Source organism: Trichosurus vulpecula, chromosome 6 (genome assembly GCF_011100635.1).
Source record: "Trichosurus vulpecula isolate mTriVul1 chromosome 6, mTriVul1.pri, whole genome shotgun sequence".
In the NCBI taxonomy this organism is placed as follows: domain Eukaryota; kingdom Metazoa; phylum Chordata; class Mammalia; order Diprotodontia; family Phalangeridae; genus Trichosurus; species Trichosurus vulpecula.
The window spans coordinates 261,544,404-261,565,349 of NC_050578.1; the positions used below are offsets into that span (position 1 = coordinate 261,544,404).

The following is a 20,946-nucleotide window of genomic DNA, read 5'->3' on the forward strand; positions in this document are numbered from 1 at the left end:
GACCTCTAAATTAAGGTCTGATTTTTAATTTATGATCATTTGACTCAAACTCAAGTTTTGTCATCTTGTAATAAAGCAAAGGGAAAAGTTTCTAGACTGAAATATTCTCATACTTATTTCAGTTCCCAGTTTCATAAACTTACTTGCAAGTTACTGTGATCCCTGCCTCCAGAAATAGTTTGGGCTGAAAGGGGTCTAAATTAATAATAACATAAATTCAAAACGATTTAAATGCATTATTTAATTTGAGTCTCATGACAATGATATAAATTAGAAACTTGAGATATATTTATCTTTGTAGCTATGTTATATTTGTATGTATGTGTCATAGGTGTGTTTGTGTCTATATTCTCTGTTTATCTCCTCTTCTTCTCCCCTCCCTTCTCTCCTGCCCTCTCCTTTCCTATCCTTATCTTTCCCCTTTTCCTTCAAAATTGTATTGATATTGCTACTGTTCTTTAATAACTTGTCAAGACTTCAAGGAGTGATTGAATGAAATATTGAATATAATTTTACATTGTCCTTTATGAAATAAAAATAAGATTTTCAAAAATAAGTAAGAGCATTGGAAGAGCAACACAAATATTTGCTCCTTGTTTTAAAATTTTAAAAAAGGAAAAAAAGTGGAATATTGGATAGAAGTAGCCATAATTACTGAATACATTTATTGCAGTAATTAGTATCTGTCCTAATCTCTAGAGGAATTGTAGTGGGATACGTTGAGTAATAGGCATGGAGTAAGGAGGAAATAGCAGCCTTCATTCTTTCTTCTGATATTCATTCTATTTGTGACCTTCAATGAGTCATGTAACTTCTTTTAACTTTCTGAGCCTCAACTATAAATTGGGAATAACCAGTCCTGAAAAGGCTACACTACATAATTTTATGGGGATCACATAATAATGTCACATGTTTATTGTTATATTGTTTTTGGAATCATTAGTATATGTCAAGTATTGTATTTTTTCCATGTTCAACATTTTTATGAATGTCTTAGATAAAGCTATAGATGGTAAACATCATTGGTCCTGACAACATATCATTTAATAAGGATGAACATAAAGTCCTTTTTTAATTTGAACCATTCAGCAGCACCAATATAAGATATAGGAGCCATAGCCAACCAACAAGAAATGTGAAACTGATCTAGTGGCTAAATCCCAAGTATGGTCTGGATTATTCTGTTTGTTTTTTTTGGGGGGGTGGGGTTGGCAGGGCAATTGGGGTTAAGTGACTTGCCCAAGGTCACACAGCTAGTACATGTGTCAAGTGTCTGAGGCCAGACTTGAACTCAGGTCCTCCTGACTCCAGGGCCGGTGCTCTACTCACTGTGCCACCTAACTGCCCCTGGATTATTTTGGACAAGTAAAATTGCCTCTCTGGATTTCACCTTCCTTCTCTGAAAAATTAGGTGATTAGTCTTGATAACCTTTAATGTCTCCACTAGACTGTATTCAATGATGTATTAAATTATGTGCTTAATAGGAGTTAATGATCTCACATGACAACAAAAAATTTTAATGGGACCTTGGGCTTTGTTTGAGCTCTAGTGCTCAGAAGAAGAGAGGTGATAATTGCAATGGATTCTTCCCTTGATGACTCACATAGCAATTATTGTGCTAAATTTGGGTAAGATATTTAGAGTGTGGCATTGGTCATCTCTAGCATATTTAAGAAGAGGAACCAGGAAGGCAAGTTTTTGAAAATCATGCCATGGAAAACAGAAAGCTTGTAGGTAATATGATTATCATTATCAATTATTACTAGGGATGGCAATTGAGAAAGATTAGAATTTTTAATATTTTATCTCTCAGGACAGAACTAGTAATAATTTTTGTAGGTTGCTGAGAAGTAAATGTAAACCTCATATCAGAAAAAAAATTCTTCTAAATACTTTGAACTGCTCTAAAATATAATTGAAATGCAAAGAATTTTTCTCCTTTATTGGTTATATTCAACTGGAGGCTTTGTGATTATTTATCAGGGAAGGTGTAAAAGGCATTCCTTTATAGGTAAGAGTAGGAAAAACATGAGTTCCCTTCAAATTTTGAGGTTCTATGAAAGGAATTACTCTATCAGAACAATCTAAGTCTGTGTTGTTTCTAGAAGATATATGGTGGGAGATTATAGTAATTATCCCCCAAGATGTGGAGGCTGGAAAGTTAGGGAGACATTGTTAGAGAATTAGTTTTTAAAGTGCGCACACACACACACACACACACACACACACATGTGCACACATGCACACAGACATGTGCACACAATGGTAAAATAGGATAAAATTATCAAATGGATCTGTGAACTCACAATTCTTTTTAATGGCACTGATTTCAACCCACTCACACTTATCATTATGTCTTCCTGTAAGTTTACACATGGTGCTATATATGTGTCACTGAACAGAGGACAGTGCAAATCTCTCTCTCTCTCTCTCTCTCTCTCTCTCTCTCTCTCTCTCTCTCTCTCTCTCTCTCTCTATCTCACCCCATGAGCAAGAAATGTCTTGGATGAAGTGGAGCTGATTATAGGAGTATTTTCTGTTTAAAGTTCTCCTGTCTAAGACTTTGAAAATAGTAATAACACAAGCTTAACTACAGAGAGTCAAGTAGTGTGTCTTTTATAATTCTTCTTTATTCTTTTGTTATATTAACTAGTTCTCACCTGTGTCCTTCCCACTTGAGTCCTACAGATGAGAAACAATGTGACTGAATTCATTCTCCTTGGACTGACTCAGGACCCAGAGAAGCAGAAAATGGTATTTGCCATTTTCTTGGTGTTCTATACTGCAACTGTGTTGGGGAACCTATTAATCATTGTGACAATCAAGACCAGTCCCACACTTGGCTCCCCTATGTACTTTTTCTTAACCTGCTTATCCATCGCAGACTCTTGTTTCTCTACAACCACGGCACCCAAACTGATTGTGGACAACCTCTCTCACAAGAATACCATTTCCTTTGATGAATGCATGACCCAGCTATTTACCGCACATTTCTTTGGCTGCATGGAGATACTGGTCCTCATCTTAATGGCCTATGACCGCTTTGTGGCCATCTGTAAACCTCTGCACTACTCAGTCATTATGAACCGGAGGGTGTGTGGGACTCTGATTCTGTTGGCATGGGTCGGGTCATTGCTGCATTCTGTTGCCCAGATCATTCTTATCTTGAATACACCCTTCTGTGGTCCCAATGTGATCGACCACTATTTCTGTGATTTGCAACCTCTGTTGAGGCTGGGATGCATGGACACATATGTACTAAACCTCTTAGTAGTCTCCAATAGTGGAGCCATGTGCTCAGCAAGCTTTGTTTTGCTGATGATGTCCTACACAATTATACTGCACTCCCTGAGAAATCATAGTACAGAGGGGAAGCGCAAAACCCTCTCCACCTGCAGCTCCCACATCATTGTTGTCATCATATTCTTTGGTCCCTGCATATTCATGTACACTCGGCCTCCAACCACCTTCCCTCTTGATAAGTTGGTGTCTGTATTTTATACCATTATAACTCCCTTCCTCAATCCTTTGATCTATACCCTAAGGAATGCAGAAGTAAAAAATGCCATGAAGAAGCTATGGAGCACCCGAGTGACTTCAGGTGACAAATAATATGCGCATGCATATTATTTTTTCATGAATGTTTGGTTCACACTGGAAGAATTAAAATTGATATGTGATAATAAAAATGACAACATCCAAGAGCTCTTACCTTGGGGTCCAAGGACTTTTAGCAATATTTTGATAGTTACATTTCAATAGAGTTTTCATTTGCCTCACAGTTCAACGAATTTTATGCCTTTGAAAATGTTATTCATTTTAACCTAAAAAATTGAAAATATCACTTGCTTTGGTTTTATCGTTATTTCAAATAGTAAAAAAAAACACATGAAAATGAGGACGTTATTTTGTCTCTTAAAGTGAACAAAAGTAATAAAGTCTTGAAAGAGAAGAGCTTTTAGCATATAATGGTGAAAATGCTGGATGTCAAGTCCCATCTTTCCTTTTAACTTCCTCTGTGACTTGGGAAAATAATTTGAATTTTCTCTATGTTTGTTTTGTCAACAATGAAATTAATGATTTGAACTATAGAACCTCTAGGGCTGGGGAGGGCAATGTAGGGCCTAGAAGCCACATGTGGCCCTCTAGGTCTTTGGTGTGGTCTTTTGACTGAGTTTTACAGAACACATCCTTTTTTAAGGGGATTTGTTCTGTGAAGTTTGGGTTCAGTCAGAGGACCACACTTGAGGAGCGAGAGGGCCACATGTCACCCCAAGGCAGCAAGTATCCCACTCATGCCTATGGCCTTTTAGACCTCTAAATTTGTGGACTTGTGAATACAGGATAGAGGAAAAATATCCCTGAATGATAAAATGTGGTTTGAGAAAGAGGTAAAGTATCAGATTTAGAGAAATTAAATCCAAGAATCAGAATCTACCTTGCTAATTTGTATACTCAGCATTTTGTCTCTCATAACTCCACCACCAAAATCCACTTTTCCAACTCACTTTGGATTTTTCCACATTTGAATATGTTGATCTTCATTCAAGCCCGATTGACAGAAAATTTTGAAAGACATGATAGGTTGCATGATTTTCTTCTAAAATGTAGCCATTTAGAAGTTTTCCATCTCATCTTCCCAATGACATATTTCTATAAACTTATCTTTCATTAAACACACACACACACACATACAAACAGACACACACAAAACATTGGATTATATTGTGGATGAAGTCTTCAACCTTGAGTGTTAAAGATCTAGTTTAGATTCAGTCACTGCAACATTTTAGTTGTGGGGCCATAGCAATTTACTTAATCTCATTTGCCTCAAATACTGTAATACTTCTTTTGTCAAGTCTTCATACTTTAAAGATCTCTTTATTACGATCCATTTTCAACTTATCTTATTTCAAGTTTTCTGCTTCTTTAAGGTGAAGGCTGCCAAATATTTCACGACCCTTCTTTGCTATTGCATAATATATGAATTATTTCTTTCTGTCTTCTTGAAGTATTTCCTTTGTAAAGTGGACACCCTGGGATTTGGCTGTTATTCTGTGAGATTTTATTTTGGGATGACTTTCAGGTAATGATCAATGGATTCTTTCAATTTCAATTTTACCTACTGGATCTAGGAAACAGGGAACTTTTCCATTATAATGTATTGAAATGTTATGCCTAGGCTCTTTTTTTTCCCCCATGCATTTCAGGTAGTCGAACAGTTCTTAATTTGTCCCTTCTTTATCTATTTTCTTGCTCAGTTGTTTTTTTCCAATGATAGATTTCACACTTTCTTTTTTTTCATTCTTTTGACTTTGTTTTATTGTTTCTTGAGGTCTCATGAAGTCATTATTTTCCACTTCTGGATTATTATTTTTAAAGAATTGTTTTCTTTAGTGAGCTATAGTACCTGTGTTTCCATTTAGCATATTCTGCTTTTTAAGAAGTTATTTTTTCCAATAATTTTTTGTACCTCTTTTACCATTTAGCTAGTTCTGCTTTTAAAGGGTTATTTTCTTCAGTATTTTTGAGTCTTTTTTACCTAGCTGTTGATTCTGTTTCATAATTTTTATTACTCTTTTTTTCCCCTAACATTTCCTCTACCAATCTCGTGACTTTCTTTAATTCTTTTTGGGCTTGTGTTCAATTTGCATTTTTGAGACTTTTTTGTAGCTGTTTTCACATTAAAATAAATAAGATAAAAAAGTTAAGGAGAAGAATAAAATATTAGAAAATTTAGATACATTAGAGGTCTGGAGAAAATTGAATGGGTAAAGGAATTATAACTTTTACTCAGCTGTTCATGATATATTAAAAAAATATGATCATGCATTATGGTATAAAACCATCACCAAAATGCAGCAAAGCAGAAATATTAGATTCACACTTTTGGACCACAATGTAAAAAAAAATTATATCCAATAAAATATTATGAAAGCATATGTTAAAAGTTAATTGGAAACTAAACTATTCCTAAAGAGCAAGTAAAAGAACAAACGATCAAAACAATCAAAATTTCATTTCATATAATGACAACATTCCAAAATTTGTGTGATCACCCAAAGCAGTACTTGGAGAAAAATTTATATCTATAAATCTTTATGTCAACGAAAGAAAGAAAGAACCAATCAATGAATTGCACATGCCACTAAAAATAATTAGAAAAAAGTACAAATAATTGGTGAATTTAATTTTAAAAAGAATAAAACCAAACTACCTGAATCAAAAATAAAAAAGGGGAATGCACCATAAATGAAAATGAAATTAAAAAATTAGTAGGAACTATTTTGCCCACATGGATGTCTGTAAAACTGTCATTTTAAATGAAATGGATGAATATTCATAAAAATATCAATTTCCCAACTTAATAGAAGTGGAAATGGAATACTTGTACCATTATTAGAAAAATAAATTGAATAAGCCATAAATGTACTCCATAACAGGAAAAAAATTCTCAGAAGGAGATGCATTTGAAAAATGAGTTCTCCTAAACATTTAAGGAACAGTTAATGCCAATATTATACATACTATTTGAGGAAATAGGTAAAAAGGAATTCTACCAAATTCCTTTTATGACACAGATATGGTTTTGATACCTAAACTAAGGAGAGCAAGAACAGAGAAATAAAACTAAAGGCTATTTTCTCTTAAAATACTGATCAATATTTCTATATAGTACCAACAAAACTCAAAGGGAAAGAATAGAGCTAGAACTTCTAACAAAATATTGAGTAGTCACCTCTGATCTTTTTAAAGAAGGATTCTAGTTCACTCCTGTTATACTTAATACTTGCTCTTGGATTTTGATAGTTGCTACTTATCATCTTGAGAAAGATTCTATATTTCCATGTTTTCTAGGATGGGTATTGTATATTATGAAAAGCTTTTTTCTGAATTTATTGGTAAGATCATACATTTTTGGTGGTTTCTTATTGATATGATTGATTTTGCTCAATTGAACTAGCCCTATATTCCTGGCATAAATCCCACATGGTCATGGCATATAATTGTTATAATAAATCTCTGTAATCTTCTTAGTAGTTTATGTATAATGTTTACATTACTATTCAGGTAAAGTCATTTTATATACTGTAACTTTGCTAAATTTTTTAATTGCTTCAATTCGTTCTTTAGCTGACTTTCTAGGATATTCTAACTATATCATCATATCATCTGCAAAGAGTGATAGTTTTGTTTCCTCTTTCCCTATTTTTATTCCTTCAATTTATCTTTCCTGTCATTGCTACATTTAACATCCCCACAGAGAGTAGGGCAATGATTAGAGAAGTCGACTCAATAAGCCAGGAAATGACCAGCTGGGTCATAGTCTTTATAAATTACATTTCACTTATCTGTGTATATGACACATTATTCCAAAGAATGCAAATTCAGTGAGGTTAAGATTAGTTTTTTACACTTTATATGTTCTTCTGTAACAATAATGTTACTGGCAGCTGCTGTTGGATTATAAGACTGATAACAGCAGCACACTGGAAGGCACAGGTTCTTTGTTCTGCTTTTCTAAGAAAAGCAAATTTAAGGAGTTAACAATCTCACTTTAATCAACCATACATGTATTATTCACTCAGTTCAGCAGAAAAGCCAGCACACTGAACTTTGGAGCAAATATAAACAGAAATTACAAACATGCATTATAGAACAGAGCAAATAACAAAAAGTAGTCTATCCATAGAAACACATAATTAGCAGAGAAGCCCCAACATCTAGGTTTTCAAGCTGGGGGCTCTTAACAATGGCTGCCCAGAGTCTCCTCTAATCAGATCACACCACACTCTTCCAGTGAGTGATAGCCCCAAACAAAATGCTAACCTCTGAGTTTATATACCCTGTTCAGGGTCAAAGGGTGTCACATCCATGGGACTCAAACATATGTGAACTAGGCTTTCCCTTGATTTAAGCAGGTCATCAAAGTTTCCAGATTTAATCAAAGAAACCAAAGGCAGATTCATCAAAGGCACTTAATTGTCTAAGTGCTTCAAAAGAGAGAACAGTAAAAAAAAGTACCCAATTAATTACCAATACTTCATCTCTTAATATAAATCCTGGTAGTTAGTAGCTTTTAAATAAATGATTACTGAATGTAATGCATTTTAATGTTTGTATAGATTTAAATACACAATCAATTCCAAAGTTCTTGAGAGAGACCTTGAGAGTTTCATTGTATCTCTTCTTCTGACCAGTCTATGAATGCTTGCCCTGTATGAGCAAGTGTATGCTATGCATTCGAACAACTTGGCCAGCCCATAGGAATTGCTCTCTCTGAAGCAGAGTTGGAATGCTTGGCAGTTTAGTTCCAGCAAGGACCTCAATGTCTGGTACCTTATCCTGCAAGGTGATTTTCAGAATCTTCCTAAGACAATTCAAATGGAAGTGATTCATTTTCCTGGCATTGTGCTGGTAGACTGTCCATGTTTCACAGGCATACAGCAATGAGGTCAGTACCACAACTCTGTAGACATTCAGTTTGGTAATCAGTCTATCGCCTCTTTTCTCCCATACTTTCCTTTGGAGCCTCCCAAACACTGAGATAGCTCTGGCAAGGCGTGCGCCAATCTCATTACTAATGTGTACTTCCCTGGAAAGTATACTACCATGTTAAGTGAACTTCTCCACAGCATTCATAACTTCTCCATTTGCTGTAACTGAGGGTTCCACGGATGTATGGTGTGGTGATGGCTGATCGAGCACCTTTGTTTGCTTGGTATTAATTATTAGGGCAAAATTAACAAAAGCAGCAGAGAACCAATCCACACTTCATTGCATCTAAGCTTCAGAGGCTGCATTCTGTGCACAATCATCGGCTAACAGAAAATCATGCACCAACACTCCCTCCACTTTGGTGTTGGTTTGTAGCCTTTTCAACTGAAGAATTAACCGCCAGTGTGGTAGTTGGCTTTGCTGCCGTGTGCATCCTCATTGAAAGCATGTGAAAACGTGGCTGGAAACACCATGATAAAAGGCATGAGAGCAAGCACACAGCCTTGTTTCACTCCATTGGTGACTGGGAGGGTACGAGAGCATTGTCAATTATCTAGAACCCGGGCAAGCAGGGTGACATGAAATTGACATTAAATGCTGATGACCTTTTCCAGGCAACAAAATGTTGATAAAATTTCCCATAAGCCCTCACTACTAACAGTATCAGAGGCATTGGCCAGATCTATAAATGTTGTATACAGACCTGTTTTCTTCTCCTGGAATTTCTCCTATAGTTGATGGGCAAAAAAAAAGGTATTGACTGTTCCTCAGTGCTTTTTGAAGCCACACTGGCTCTCAGGTATATCACTATCTTCCAGGTGAAGAATCAGCCTATTCAGGAGGACTTTGTCAAGAATCTTCCCAGCAATGGCTAACAGAAAGACAAGCCTGTGATTGTCACAGGACAACCCATTTCCTTTACTTTTATAGAGATGGACAATGGAGGTATCTTTGAACTTTGGAATTGATTGTGTGACATGGGAGACATTGGCACAGAACCTCTCACCATGGCATTCCCACATCAGAGAAGGTTCTGTGCTCTATGAGCAAAGAAGAATTGAAATAGCTCAAAGGAAATGCAGGATCCACAAATTTGGAGTTTCCATCCCAAATGATCACATGGACCATTTGTTCCCAACCTGTGGTATGGCATCCCAAGCATATACAGGCCTGATCAGCCAAGTTGGACACATTGAATCTTGACTCAAGAACAGTGATATCATTTTGGTCCTCAAGTGCGTGCGTGCGTGCGTGCGTGTGTGTGTGTGTGTGTGTGTGTGGAAAGAGAGAGATACATATATACATATATTCATACATAAATACATGCACACACATCTTCACAGGTGGCCCACTTCATTGAATCCTAGACTTAGAATCAGGGAGCCTTGAATTCACATTCTGTCATGTTTATTTCCTGTTTTCTGACAATACAAAAGTCACTAAAATTCTCAGAATCACTTCCCCTAGTTAAAAAATTTGAACAATCATAGCACCTATCTTATAGAGTAGGTAAGGTCAACGAAGATACTAAATGTTAAGTGCTTTGAAAACCTATAAGCAACATAAAGCCATTTATAAAAACCTGCTACTGCTGCTTCTGCCAATGACATCAGGGCTGATACTATCTCTTTAAACCCTAAGTTAATCACTTGAGCTGAAGACTGAACGGGCAAAAGAGGAGCTTTATGGGAAAGATTGGCTCCAGGTGGCCAAATAAGTCAACAAAAAGGTGAATAAATACATAATCTATGATTCTTTGCTGGCTGGTCTATTTTATGAAAGCCTTACCAATAATAAATGGTTAATAAATATTTGTTTGATACATTGATCAAGAGACAAAGCCTTTTGCCAATCTGTAGTGTCAACGTGATTAAAGGTCTTCCCTGTCCATTCAACAGGGCCTTACTTACACCCTTTACTTAATTATTTTCGAGGCCCCAGGTCAACAACCTTTTGCTAGTTAGGTCAGCAAAGGGGTGAAACCCTCAGGGCCCTAAGGAGAGGTGCTAAGACCAGAGGCAATTGCATGTGTGCTGATTTCTAGCCTATCCGATGTGCATGAATTCATCCAATCAGAGAACTGTGTTCTAGCCAATCAGATGCCATCTAAGACTGTATAAAAAGAGAGCCCAGAGTATGAGACCAACAGAACTGAGAGCAGCAGAACTGTTCTTACTCACAGGAAGAGTGTAGTGTGATTTGACCAGACAAGAATCTGGGTAGCTGTTAAGGAGCTCCCCAGCTTTCAAAAACTGAGATGTTGATGCTTGTCTCTCTGCTAATTTTGTCTGTATTGTCTTGGTCAGATGGCTAGAAGCCTGCTTTTTGATTTCGGTTATTTTGCTCTGTTTATATTATTTCTGCTTGTATAATCTGTTTGTGTTTTCTCTGAAGTTCAGGGTGCTGACCTTTTCCCCTGCATTAAGTGAAATACACAGACACACTCACACTTATATATGTGTATATATATATATATATATATATATATATATGTATATATATATATATATGTATATATATATATATGTATATATATATATGTATATATATATGTATATATATATATATATATGTATATATATATACACACACACACACAGATAGATGTGCATATATGTATGGGTATGTATATATATATATATATATATATATATATATATATATATATATATATATATATGTTTCATTACATTAAGATTATTAAACCCTTAAAGTTGCTTTCCTTAGAAAAGCAGATCAAATAACCTGTGCTAGCAGCCCTCCTACGTGCTGGTGTTATTGGTCTTACGCAACCACACTAGCTGCAAGTAACATTGTTCTTATACAATCTGAGATGAATGACTGATGAGGCAAATTCAAATGTTCACATCGTATTACAAAACAAATTTTATTTTTTAAAGCACTTCTATTTCATATGAAAATCATAAAATATGGAATTTCCTTCTTTTAAAATTTCACACATAAAGAAAAACCTTAAATTGAGATTTCTATTGCCATTCATAAAATGAGCAACAGAGTAGCACCAATGTGATACCCATACCAGCTGTAGCTGCTATGAATATGCTGCCATAGTTTTGAATCACAAAATATTACAGACTCTCTTCATTGAAGGCAAAACCAAAACATTTATTCTAATGCCAGAAAGCCAATTCCATCACAGCAACAAAGAAATCTATATACATTATCAACTCAGGGGGCACCTCTATCCCCAAGCCTTCCCTCTGTTAGGTTCTTCCCATAAACAAACACCCTCAAGCAAAATCACTATCTCTCTCTCATTCACCCTAGCTTCTGCTCTGTGCCTCTCTCCCAGCTCTGACTGCTCTGTCTCACTTCCTCTCACTTCTACTCCACCCTTCCTGCTCTACCTGTTCAGCAAGATCCTCCCACCACTCTCTCCATGTGACTCAAAGAGGGCACTTAGGCCTATTAATGGATGGGGAATATCTTGCAGTTTTCATTAAGATAACAAACAGGCAACAGTGAGGAACGAACAAAAGTCCCTAGGTTCTGTGGAGCTAATATGGGAATACTCAAACCAATGGGAAGGATTTTGATGACTGTATCTGCTTTGTATTTCTTGTGTGGCATTGCCACATCAATTCCCAGCTATTGGTCTTCTTTTAAATGAAAGACAGGAGCCTAGATCATCTTTCCTTTAATATTATTTCTAAATCTAATTCTGTGATCAAAAAAAATAGGATAAAAAAGAGACTGAGGAAAAGATAATACAAAAAAGGATTTTTTTTAATCTAAAGAAATTCAGGCTACAACTTTGAATTCTCATTGCTTTTTTCCACATGGTCCTATTCCTCTACCTATGCTTACTCCATGGGCTTACTTAGGATAATTCACTTTACAGTTTTCTGATTTTATTTCAGCATGGATTGGCATATAATTTTAAAAGAATACTGGCATGTTAAATATTTCTTTATTGGGTTTATTGTAGACATTATTAGATATAGTTTATATTTGCCTGAAAGTTTTCTCAGAAACAATGCAGAGTCTGGTCTATATAAAGAACTTCACAGGACTACCAAAGGTGTGTGTGTGTGTGTGTGTGTGTGTGAGTGTGTGCTTTTGAGAGAGAGAGAGAGAGGGAGAGAGGGAGAGAGGGAGAGAGGGGGAGAGGGAGAGAGGGGGAGAGGGGGAGAGAGAGAGAGAGAGAGAGAGAGGAGAGAGAGAGAGAGGACGAGAGAGAGGAGAGAGATCAAGTAATAACAATTAACATTTATTATCATTATTAATAATGATAGCTAACTTTTATATGATATTTCAGATTTACAAAGCATTTTACATTTACTAATACTACTTTGTTTTATCCTTATGACGACCTTTGAAGGAACTGTTACTATTATCAGAGTTTATGAAGGAGGAAACTTATATTGACAGAGGTTAAGTCACTTGCCAAGAGTTACAGATCTAGTAAATTTCTGAGGTTGCATTTGAACTCAGGTCACTTGATAATGGGTGCAGTGTTGTAAACACTGGAAAATTTACCTGCTTACTTCTTGAGACACTAAAATATTAGACGAAAAACTTTCAACTGGAAATAGGTTTTAAGGAAGATAGGGTTGTTTTCTAGGTGTTTGAACCAGCAGGAATTTGATTCTACTGTTCTAAAAATTAGAGAGGCTAGCAAGCATGGAGTAAGCCAAACAGAAGAAAGTGGAAGGATACTGACGATTAATCTCCTCTTTACTTTGTATGGGCTAAAATATTAAAGATGTTATTCTGTCCCTGTGGTTTAGAACACTTTACCCCTTCCTCTTTATCTCTCAAGAATATTCTCTTGCTCAAACACAGTAATAACTAATAACGTCTAACATTTACAAAGTCGATATGTCATATACCATTCTAGGTGCTTTACAGTTATTATGTCATCTGACCCTCACAACTACCTCTAGGAGATAGATGCTATTACTTTCTCATTCTGCAGATAAGGAACTGAGGCAGACAGAGGTTAAGTGACTTTTCCAGGGCTACACAGTTAGCAAGTAAGTGTCTGAGGACTTATTTGAATTTGTCTATTCCTGACTCCATGCCCATAGCTCTATCTACTGTGTCACCTAGCTTGCCAAAATTATTCTTATAATTGTCCTCCTTCATAAAACCTTTACTGATGAATCTATCACATGACATTTCTCTTCTCTGAATTCCTATTGCACCAAATTTCATATAGTCTATCATTTGATTTCATACTCTCTTGGATTGGAGTATGATCATTTCGAGTAAGGGAGTCACCAATACTTTGGTTCTGGGGAGTTTCTAGGGAACATTTGAGAGTCATTAGGTGGTCTTCCTCCTAGTAAGGTTTTCTCACACACCTTCACCAAACTAAAGATCAATTTGGATTTACAGTCTTATAACAATGAACACCCAATAATCTTCCTAAGAAGTTCATGAATTCCCAATTTTTTTGGTTCCTCTGAGCAGGGCATGCATGATCATTTGATAAGAATATCACTGAAATAATTCCTGCTCAGTTAGAGTTAGGATTATGTGAATTGTGATGCTCTTTCAGTCTCTGAGATTCTGTAATTCACCTTTCAGTATGCCAATATCATCCAGGGATGTTTTTTTAGTCATATGTTTTTTCCTAAAATTCTTAGTTTATTTCAAAATTTTCTTGAATTTCCAGTGTTTGCTACAATGCCTTCCACATAGCAACTGTGTAAGAATGTGTGTTTTGACTGACTCAATTATACCACCACGTACCTAAAACACTTACTGTTCTCCCCTTTTCCTACCAAAATGGAAATGCACTCCATTAACTTATGTGCATTTTCTATTTTTTAATTATGCCCGTTGTATCTCCTTTAATAGAATGTAGGATTCTTGAGGGAATATACTTTTACATTTTTTGTACTCAGCACCAAGTTTTCTTGGCAAATAATTGATGTTAATTAAATGCTTATGAGTTGATTGATCCACCTTAGCCAGCAAGTGATTATCCTTGCAATATATTGCTGAGATGGGTAGATGTGCAAATAAACAATATTCTGTTTAAAATGTGGGTGAGGAAAATTAATAAGAGACATGACTGTCAACACACAGTTGTCTAATATCTAGCCTTTAGCTGAGAGCAGATAACAAGACCAGGAGGGACACAGCACAAGAAAATGACATCCTGGAACCATAAATACATTTCATTTTCACTTACAAATTAATAAACATGTGTTTGTCACAGGTGTAGATAGGAGGGCAAATGTTTCAGAATGCCTTTGAAAATCTATAAATGAGCATAGCAGAGCCCTTCAGAAATGAATGAATGTCTGAGTGTCTTTGGACATGGTGTCATTTATGAAGTCATATTCAATTCCCATAAAGGTGAGGTTTAAAGCTTTAAAGGCCCAATTAGAAAACATCCCAATTTTGTCTAAGGCTGGCATTAGTACAAGTCATAACTGATTGGCTAAGAAGCTTTGTTTTAATATCAACCAAAACCAGATGAACTGATCTGTTTCCACCCAAGGGCGACGATCCTCAGTCCCTCAGAGACTGACACAGCTGGAGAACTTTAAAGAAGTCTTTATAAATATCTCTTAGATGAAAGGAGACACATTTGTCTCTATGTGTTCTATGTAGAAAGGAGTTCAAGAAAAGAGGAATAGAATCACAAAGATGCTACATCTAGAAAACAGAAGAAATCATTTTTTACTATTATTGATATAAAGTTTTAAAAACTGAAATGAGCTGTATCTGTGATTATTTTTTCTGACAACAGCAGAATTATTATATGGCATCACTTCTGGAAGTTCCTGAAAATGTCTGTAATCCTTACTGAACTCAATCCCCCCTTTATTGAGGGTAAATCCTGATTTTGCAGCAGTATAATATAGATGCCTCATCATCTGACACTTCAAGTACTTTCCACCAAAGCAATTCAGAGATACGGAGATGGTAACCCTACGCTGGAAACAATTGTTTTTCACTAACTTGGTCAATGTAAGATTTTCAGCATGTTTGAAATATTTGTTCACACACATTCCCCAGGAAGTATAAAATTTGTCCCTGAGTTCAATGTGTTTAATCTCCTTTTTTCTAGCTGGATCAGTATGTGGAAATTTTTCCAAGAACCTTACATTAACTATGTAAGGTAGGGATTAAAGTAAGATCTTGAAAGAAGCTTCCTCAAGTCACCTCTATTCTCCGGCATAGATACTCAAGTTCTTCAGAGTTCCATTGAGGCAGAATGGTATGGAGAGTTTTCTTCTATATGTATATATGCAAACTTCAAACTGTTTCACCCCTATAACAGCCTTCCCTCCTTCCCTCCTTCCTTCCTTCCTTTCCTCCTTCCCTCCCTCCTTCCTTCCTTTCTTCCTTCTTTCCTTCCTTCCTTCCTTCCTTTCTTCCTTCCTTCCTTCCTTCTTTTTTCACGACAGTCCACCTAAGACAGAAAAGAAATCAGAGTTTCATATCCCAGAGTTTTTTTGTTTGTTTGTTTGTTTGTTTTTTGGGGTTTTTTTTGGTGGGGTTGGGAAAGACTCAAGACTTTCTTTGCAGGAGTCTACTCCCATGTACATATCCTGTCATGGGTGGGAGTTTCTGAAGTTAAAGGAGAGCTATCTGATAAAAAAAGGATCATTCTCCCCACTTATTATTCACCCCTTTTATCATTTACATTTTCATAATCCTATTGTAATTCTGTTTCCTCACCTTGATATCTAATCATATTACTCATAAATCATATCATGTGACCTTTTTATTGATACGTTCTGTACATTACACATCAAATGATTATTTTATCAATTGCATATTCTGTCTAGCCCAAGAAATGGTAGAGTTATGGAGACTAATTCAAAATGAGTTTTAAAGGAATTTTAGACTTTATTGAAAGATGAAATACCATTGATGCTATTTGTTCAGGGTAATGTTTGATAGAAGTAATCATTTAGGAAGCTTTATCAAAAGGCTTGGGCAAAATCTTTCCCTCAGTAACTTGATTCAATTCAACTTGACTCTTTTTTTCTCTTTCCAACCGTCCCTTTCTGCCTTTGTTTCCTATCTATTTGTCTCTATTAGGTGCCTTTTACTTTTGCTTAGATATACGCCACACAACCCTTAACACACAGTGAAATTTCCTTTGTAACAATGAATAGTTAATTAAAACCACTTGACTAATTTTATACTTAAGATGTGATTTATATTACTGCACATATTTTCCCCCTGCATATCTAAGGAAAATAGAGAAATGAACATCCTGATTTCTGCTGGTCTGTCAATATTGTTATTTACAAATACCCAGCATTAACTTTGGTTTAATCAGTATATCTTAATGTATTCATTTCCACCCTGGCCTCTTTTAAAGGTAGTATGTTTTCCATCCCTGAAGGTTTTAAATCAAAAGTTGGGTGATCAGATAAAATGTATATTGTAGTGAGATTCTGTCAAGCATGGGTTGGGCTATAAGGTTGCTCAGTCAATCAGTCAGTCAACAGACATGTATTAAATATTTGCTATGCACCAGCACATACATAAACCGTGAGGATTCAAAGAAAGGAAAGGCCACTTTTCATGACTTCACAGAGATCATAAGATAACCAATAGGCCAGTCAAGATGTATTACTAACTAACCACTATGTGCCAGAAACTGTGTGAAGAGTTGGGGAAATTTTAAAAAAAGTCCCTGATCTCAAGGAACTCACATTATAATGGGAGAGAAACATGCAAATAATTATGTATCAGCTATAAGATAGGTAAACGTGAGATGAGAATAAAGCCTTGACAGATGCTTCTTCAACTCATCTCTATTCCCAGGCAGAGAGAAAAAGGGAGGGGGGAATTCAGAGAAAAGGTACTAGCATCAATCCCAGGAAAACGAGAAAGTCCTCCTACAGAAGGTGAGATTAGAGATGTCTGGAGAGGGGGCAGAGCTCTCCATGCATGGGGAGTAGTAAGTGCAAAAGCATAAAGTATTGGAGCAGTGTTGTGTTCAAAAACCACTAAGAAGCCCAGTTCAGACAGAATGTAGTGTCCCCAAATGGGAGGAAAGGGAATGAAGACTGACTGGAAAGGTAGAAAGCAAACATGTTGGGAAGAGATGTAAATATCAAAACCAAGAATTTGGTATTTAATCTTAAAGTAATAATGAGCCAATGGACATTATTTGGAAAGGAGGTGAAAGGCTTAGAACTGGGCTTTAGGAAAATCACATTTGTAAGTGTCAGATTGTCAGCAAATATTAAGTACCTACTATGTTCCAGGTACTATTCTAAGCATTGAGGATGTAAGGAAAGGCAAAATGTAGTCCTTGATTTCAAGGAGCTCACAATATAATGTATAATCAACCTATATCCAGGATAAATTAGAAATAATCAACAGAAGGCAGGCATTAAAATTATATGGAATTTTGGGAGGCTTTCTGTGGAATGCAGGAATTTTGGTGTTGTTCAGTCTTCTCAGTCCCTCTGACTCTTTAATGGCCCCATTTGGGGTTTCCTTGGCAAAGATACTGGAGTGGTTGGCCATTTTGTTCTCCAGCACATTTTACAGACACTAAGGCAAACAGAGTTAAGTGACTTGCCCAGGGTCACACAACTGGTAAGTGTTTGAGGTCGGATTTAAACTCAGGAATCTGAGTCTTTTTGACTCCAGGCCCAGCAATCATTCCACTGTGGTGTGTAGGTGCCCAGAGTTTAGCTGATACTTGAAGTAAATCACAGAATTAAGAGATGAAAAATGAAGAAGGAGAGCATGCTAGTATTGGGGAACAACTATCTGAAATTCCCACAGGCAGAAGATCAGGATAGGCAGGGAAAAAAAATCCTAGAAGAATATTGCAGTGGTAGAGGAAAGGAGATGACAGAATTCAACAAGAGGTAAAGGGTGTGGCTGGCCCCCGACCTATCCTTCAATCACTGAAATTTTGTCATTCTGTGTAATGTCATTGTCCTGTGTTCTTTTCTTTAATATATGTGATATTTTACATCGCATCAAGGTGCAACTTGCAAGACCTTAGTTGAAAAGTCCTAAAAGATAGATAGATAAATGCTTAGATAGATAGATAGATAGATAGATGGATAGACAGATTCAGATGACAGACATCTATGTATCTCAATCCCTGTGTGTGATACAAATATATATATATATATATATATATATATATATATATATATATATATATATATATATATATATATATATATATATATCATGATTTTTATGTAGTTCATTGATATATTGCCTTTTTTAATCTGGTGTGCCAGGAAAGTGATGCAGGTGTCTGTTTCTCACCATTTCTTTGTTTTCTTTCATTCTCCAAGTTAGCTCTTAAAATTATTTCCATACTATTTCTAGATAATCTCACATTCAAAATGAAGTTTTCTGTGAATTCTTGGTCTGGTCAAACTACTCTTCTTGATATAATTTTCATGAAGGCTCTTTCACCCCCTTTTATACCACATATGAGATTAAGGTATTAAGATATAAATGTGGTGACAATTTTTTTATTGATAATGAACATCTATAATTATTTTAAAAAATGCACACACTTTGAAGAAATCTATCAGTTTTCTATTAGTAGGTAACCTATAAGTTTCTTCCTTAAATGTCCTTGGGATGATGTTGGATATTATGATTTGATTTATTTTAATGTAATATGTGAATATATTTGCATAAATATGTATATACACACATGCAAATATGTCTTTGTATTTATGTGTATACTTTAAAATTGTACACTTTTTCAACCACAGTAATACATGTAAAAGTTTCTGGCAATGTGGTCATGATTTAGGGGGTAGGTGGATTGGTAGGAGAGTATTTGCACTTGTCCTCTTAGCATTTTCAATCTCATTTAGAAGCACAATATTTCTCTACTTGTGGTTAATTCAGATATTGGTCTCTTCTTGCCTCAACACAAACCTAAAACTATTTGAGGTGTAGTGTGTGTGTGTGTGTGTGTGTGTGTGTGTGTGTGTAATATTTGAGATTTTTACCCATATCCTCACTATGGCAAGCTTATTTATCTCTACCTGTACCTCATAGATAGGTTTATGTGTGTTGCCCAAAATGGGGGAAACCTTACATAGCATGGACAATTTGTTCCAAAGGTTAAATAATCCACATTAAAAACACATCTTCCTTGTTACCTTTGCAGGTGCCTTGTGATCATGAAATCATTGTACCTTAAGCCTGAAATCATGGAAAATCAGAGTTATGTTACTGAATTCATTCTCCTGGGCCTCTCACAGACTCCAGATGTTGATAAAATAGTGTTTGTTGTCTTTTTACTTTTGTACCTTGCAACTCTTGTGGGAAACTTGGTTATTATTTTGACAATCACCAACACTCCCTCTCTCCTAGGCTCTCCTATGTACTTCTTCCTGGCCTTTTTGTCTTTCTTTGATGCATGTTTCTCCTCTGTTGTTGCCCCCAAGTTAATAGTGGACTCCATCTACGTGAAGAACACCATTTCTTTTGAAGGCTGCATGACCCAGCTCTTTGCAGCACATTTCTTTGGTGGTTCTGAGATGATTGTCCTCACATTTATGGCCTTTGACCGATATGTTGCTATTTGCAAGCCACTACATTATGTCACTATTATGAACAAGAACCTGTGTGTTCTGCTGGTTGGTGTGGCCTGGGCAGGAGGTTTCTTGCATTCCTTGATCCAGGTAATATTCATGGCCCAGTTGCCTTTCTGTGGACCCAATGTGATTGATCACTTTATTTGTGACTTGTACCCTTTGTTGAAACTGGCCTGCACTGACACTCGTAGCCTTAGTCTCATGATTATTACAAACAGTGGGCTCATCTGTACAATTAGTTTTGTTCTCCTCCTTATATCTTATGGGGTCATCCTACACTCACTGAGGAAATACAATGCTGAGGCTCGGCACAAAGCCCTTTCCACCTGTGGTTCCCACATCACAGTTGTCGTGTTGTTTTTTGTTCCATGCATTTTTGAATATGCACGTCCTCCATCTACTTTCTCCTATGATAAAACAGTGGAAATATTTTACACTATTCTAATCCCTATGTTAAATCCCTTTATCTATACTTTTAGAAACGCAGAGGTAAAAAATGCCATGAGGAAGTTGTGGACCAGACCGACCATTTCTATTACAAAATAAATAATCAAAATGAAGGTTTCTCATTTGATATATATGTTTAAAAAGATCAATGTCGATTCACTTTTATGTATTAAGATGACAAATGTCATATAGAAGACATACTAGACTAGGACAAGGCATAGGATCAAGGTATTGAAGGCATGAGAAACATTGCAATCTGATCTCTTCAAATAAGTAAGTCATTTCTGCTGTGGAAGGTATATGATTTAAGTCTCCACATTTTTAAAGGGTATCCAAAGGAAATTGAATAGTTAAAAGTATTTAATAGGTGCTAACTATCTACTGGATATGATATCAGACAGTGTGAATAAAAAAGGTAAAACAAAGATTTCCTGACTTCAAAGATCAGGCAATACATATTTATAT

The 20,946-nt window shown here is 35.9% G+C and overlaps 2 protein-coding genes across 2 annotated transcripts; both read left to right on the forward strand.

Moving 5' to 3' along the window:
- The first annotated feature begins 2,689 nt into the window (after positions 1-2,689).
- On the forward strand, positions 2,690-3,613 carry LOC118854041 (olfactory receptor 4C11-like). The gene has a single exon (XM_036764347.1). The coding sequence runs from the start codon at positions 2,690-2,692 to the stop codon at positions 3,611-3,613; it is 924 nt and encodes a 307-aa protein (XP_036620242.1).
- Positions 3,614-19,647: 16,034 nt separating this feature from the next.
- Positions 19,648-20,580, forward strand: LOC118853463 (olfactory receptor 4C15-like). Its single transcript, XM_036763569.1, has one exon. The coding sequence runs from the start codon at positions 19,648-19,650 to the stop codon at positions 20,578-20,580; it is 933 nt and encodes a 310-aa protein (XP_036619464.1).
- Positions 20,581-20,946: the final 366 nt, after the last annotated feature.

What these genes read in the sequence shown, in the direction of transcription:
- LOC118854041 (XM_036764347.1), top strand. Translation starts at nt 2,690, where the DNA reads ATGAGAAACAATGTGACTGAATTCATTCTCCTTGGACTGACTCAGGAC.
- LOC118853463 (XM_036763569.1), top strand. Translation starts at nt 19,648, where the DNA reads ATGGAAAATCAGAGTTATGTTACTGAATTCATTCTCCTGGGCCTCTCA.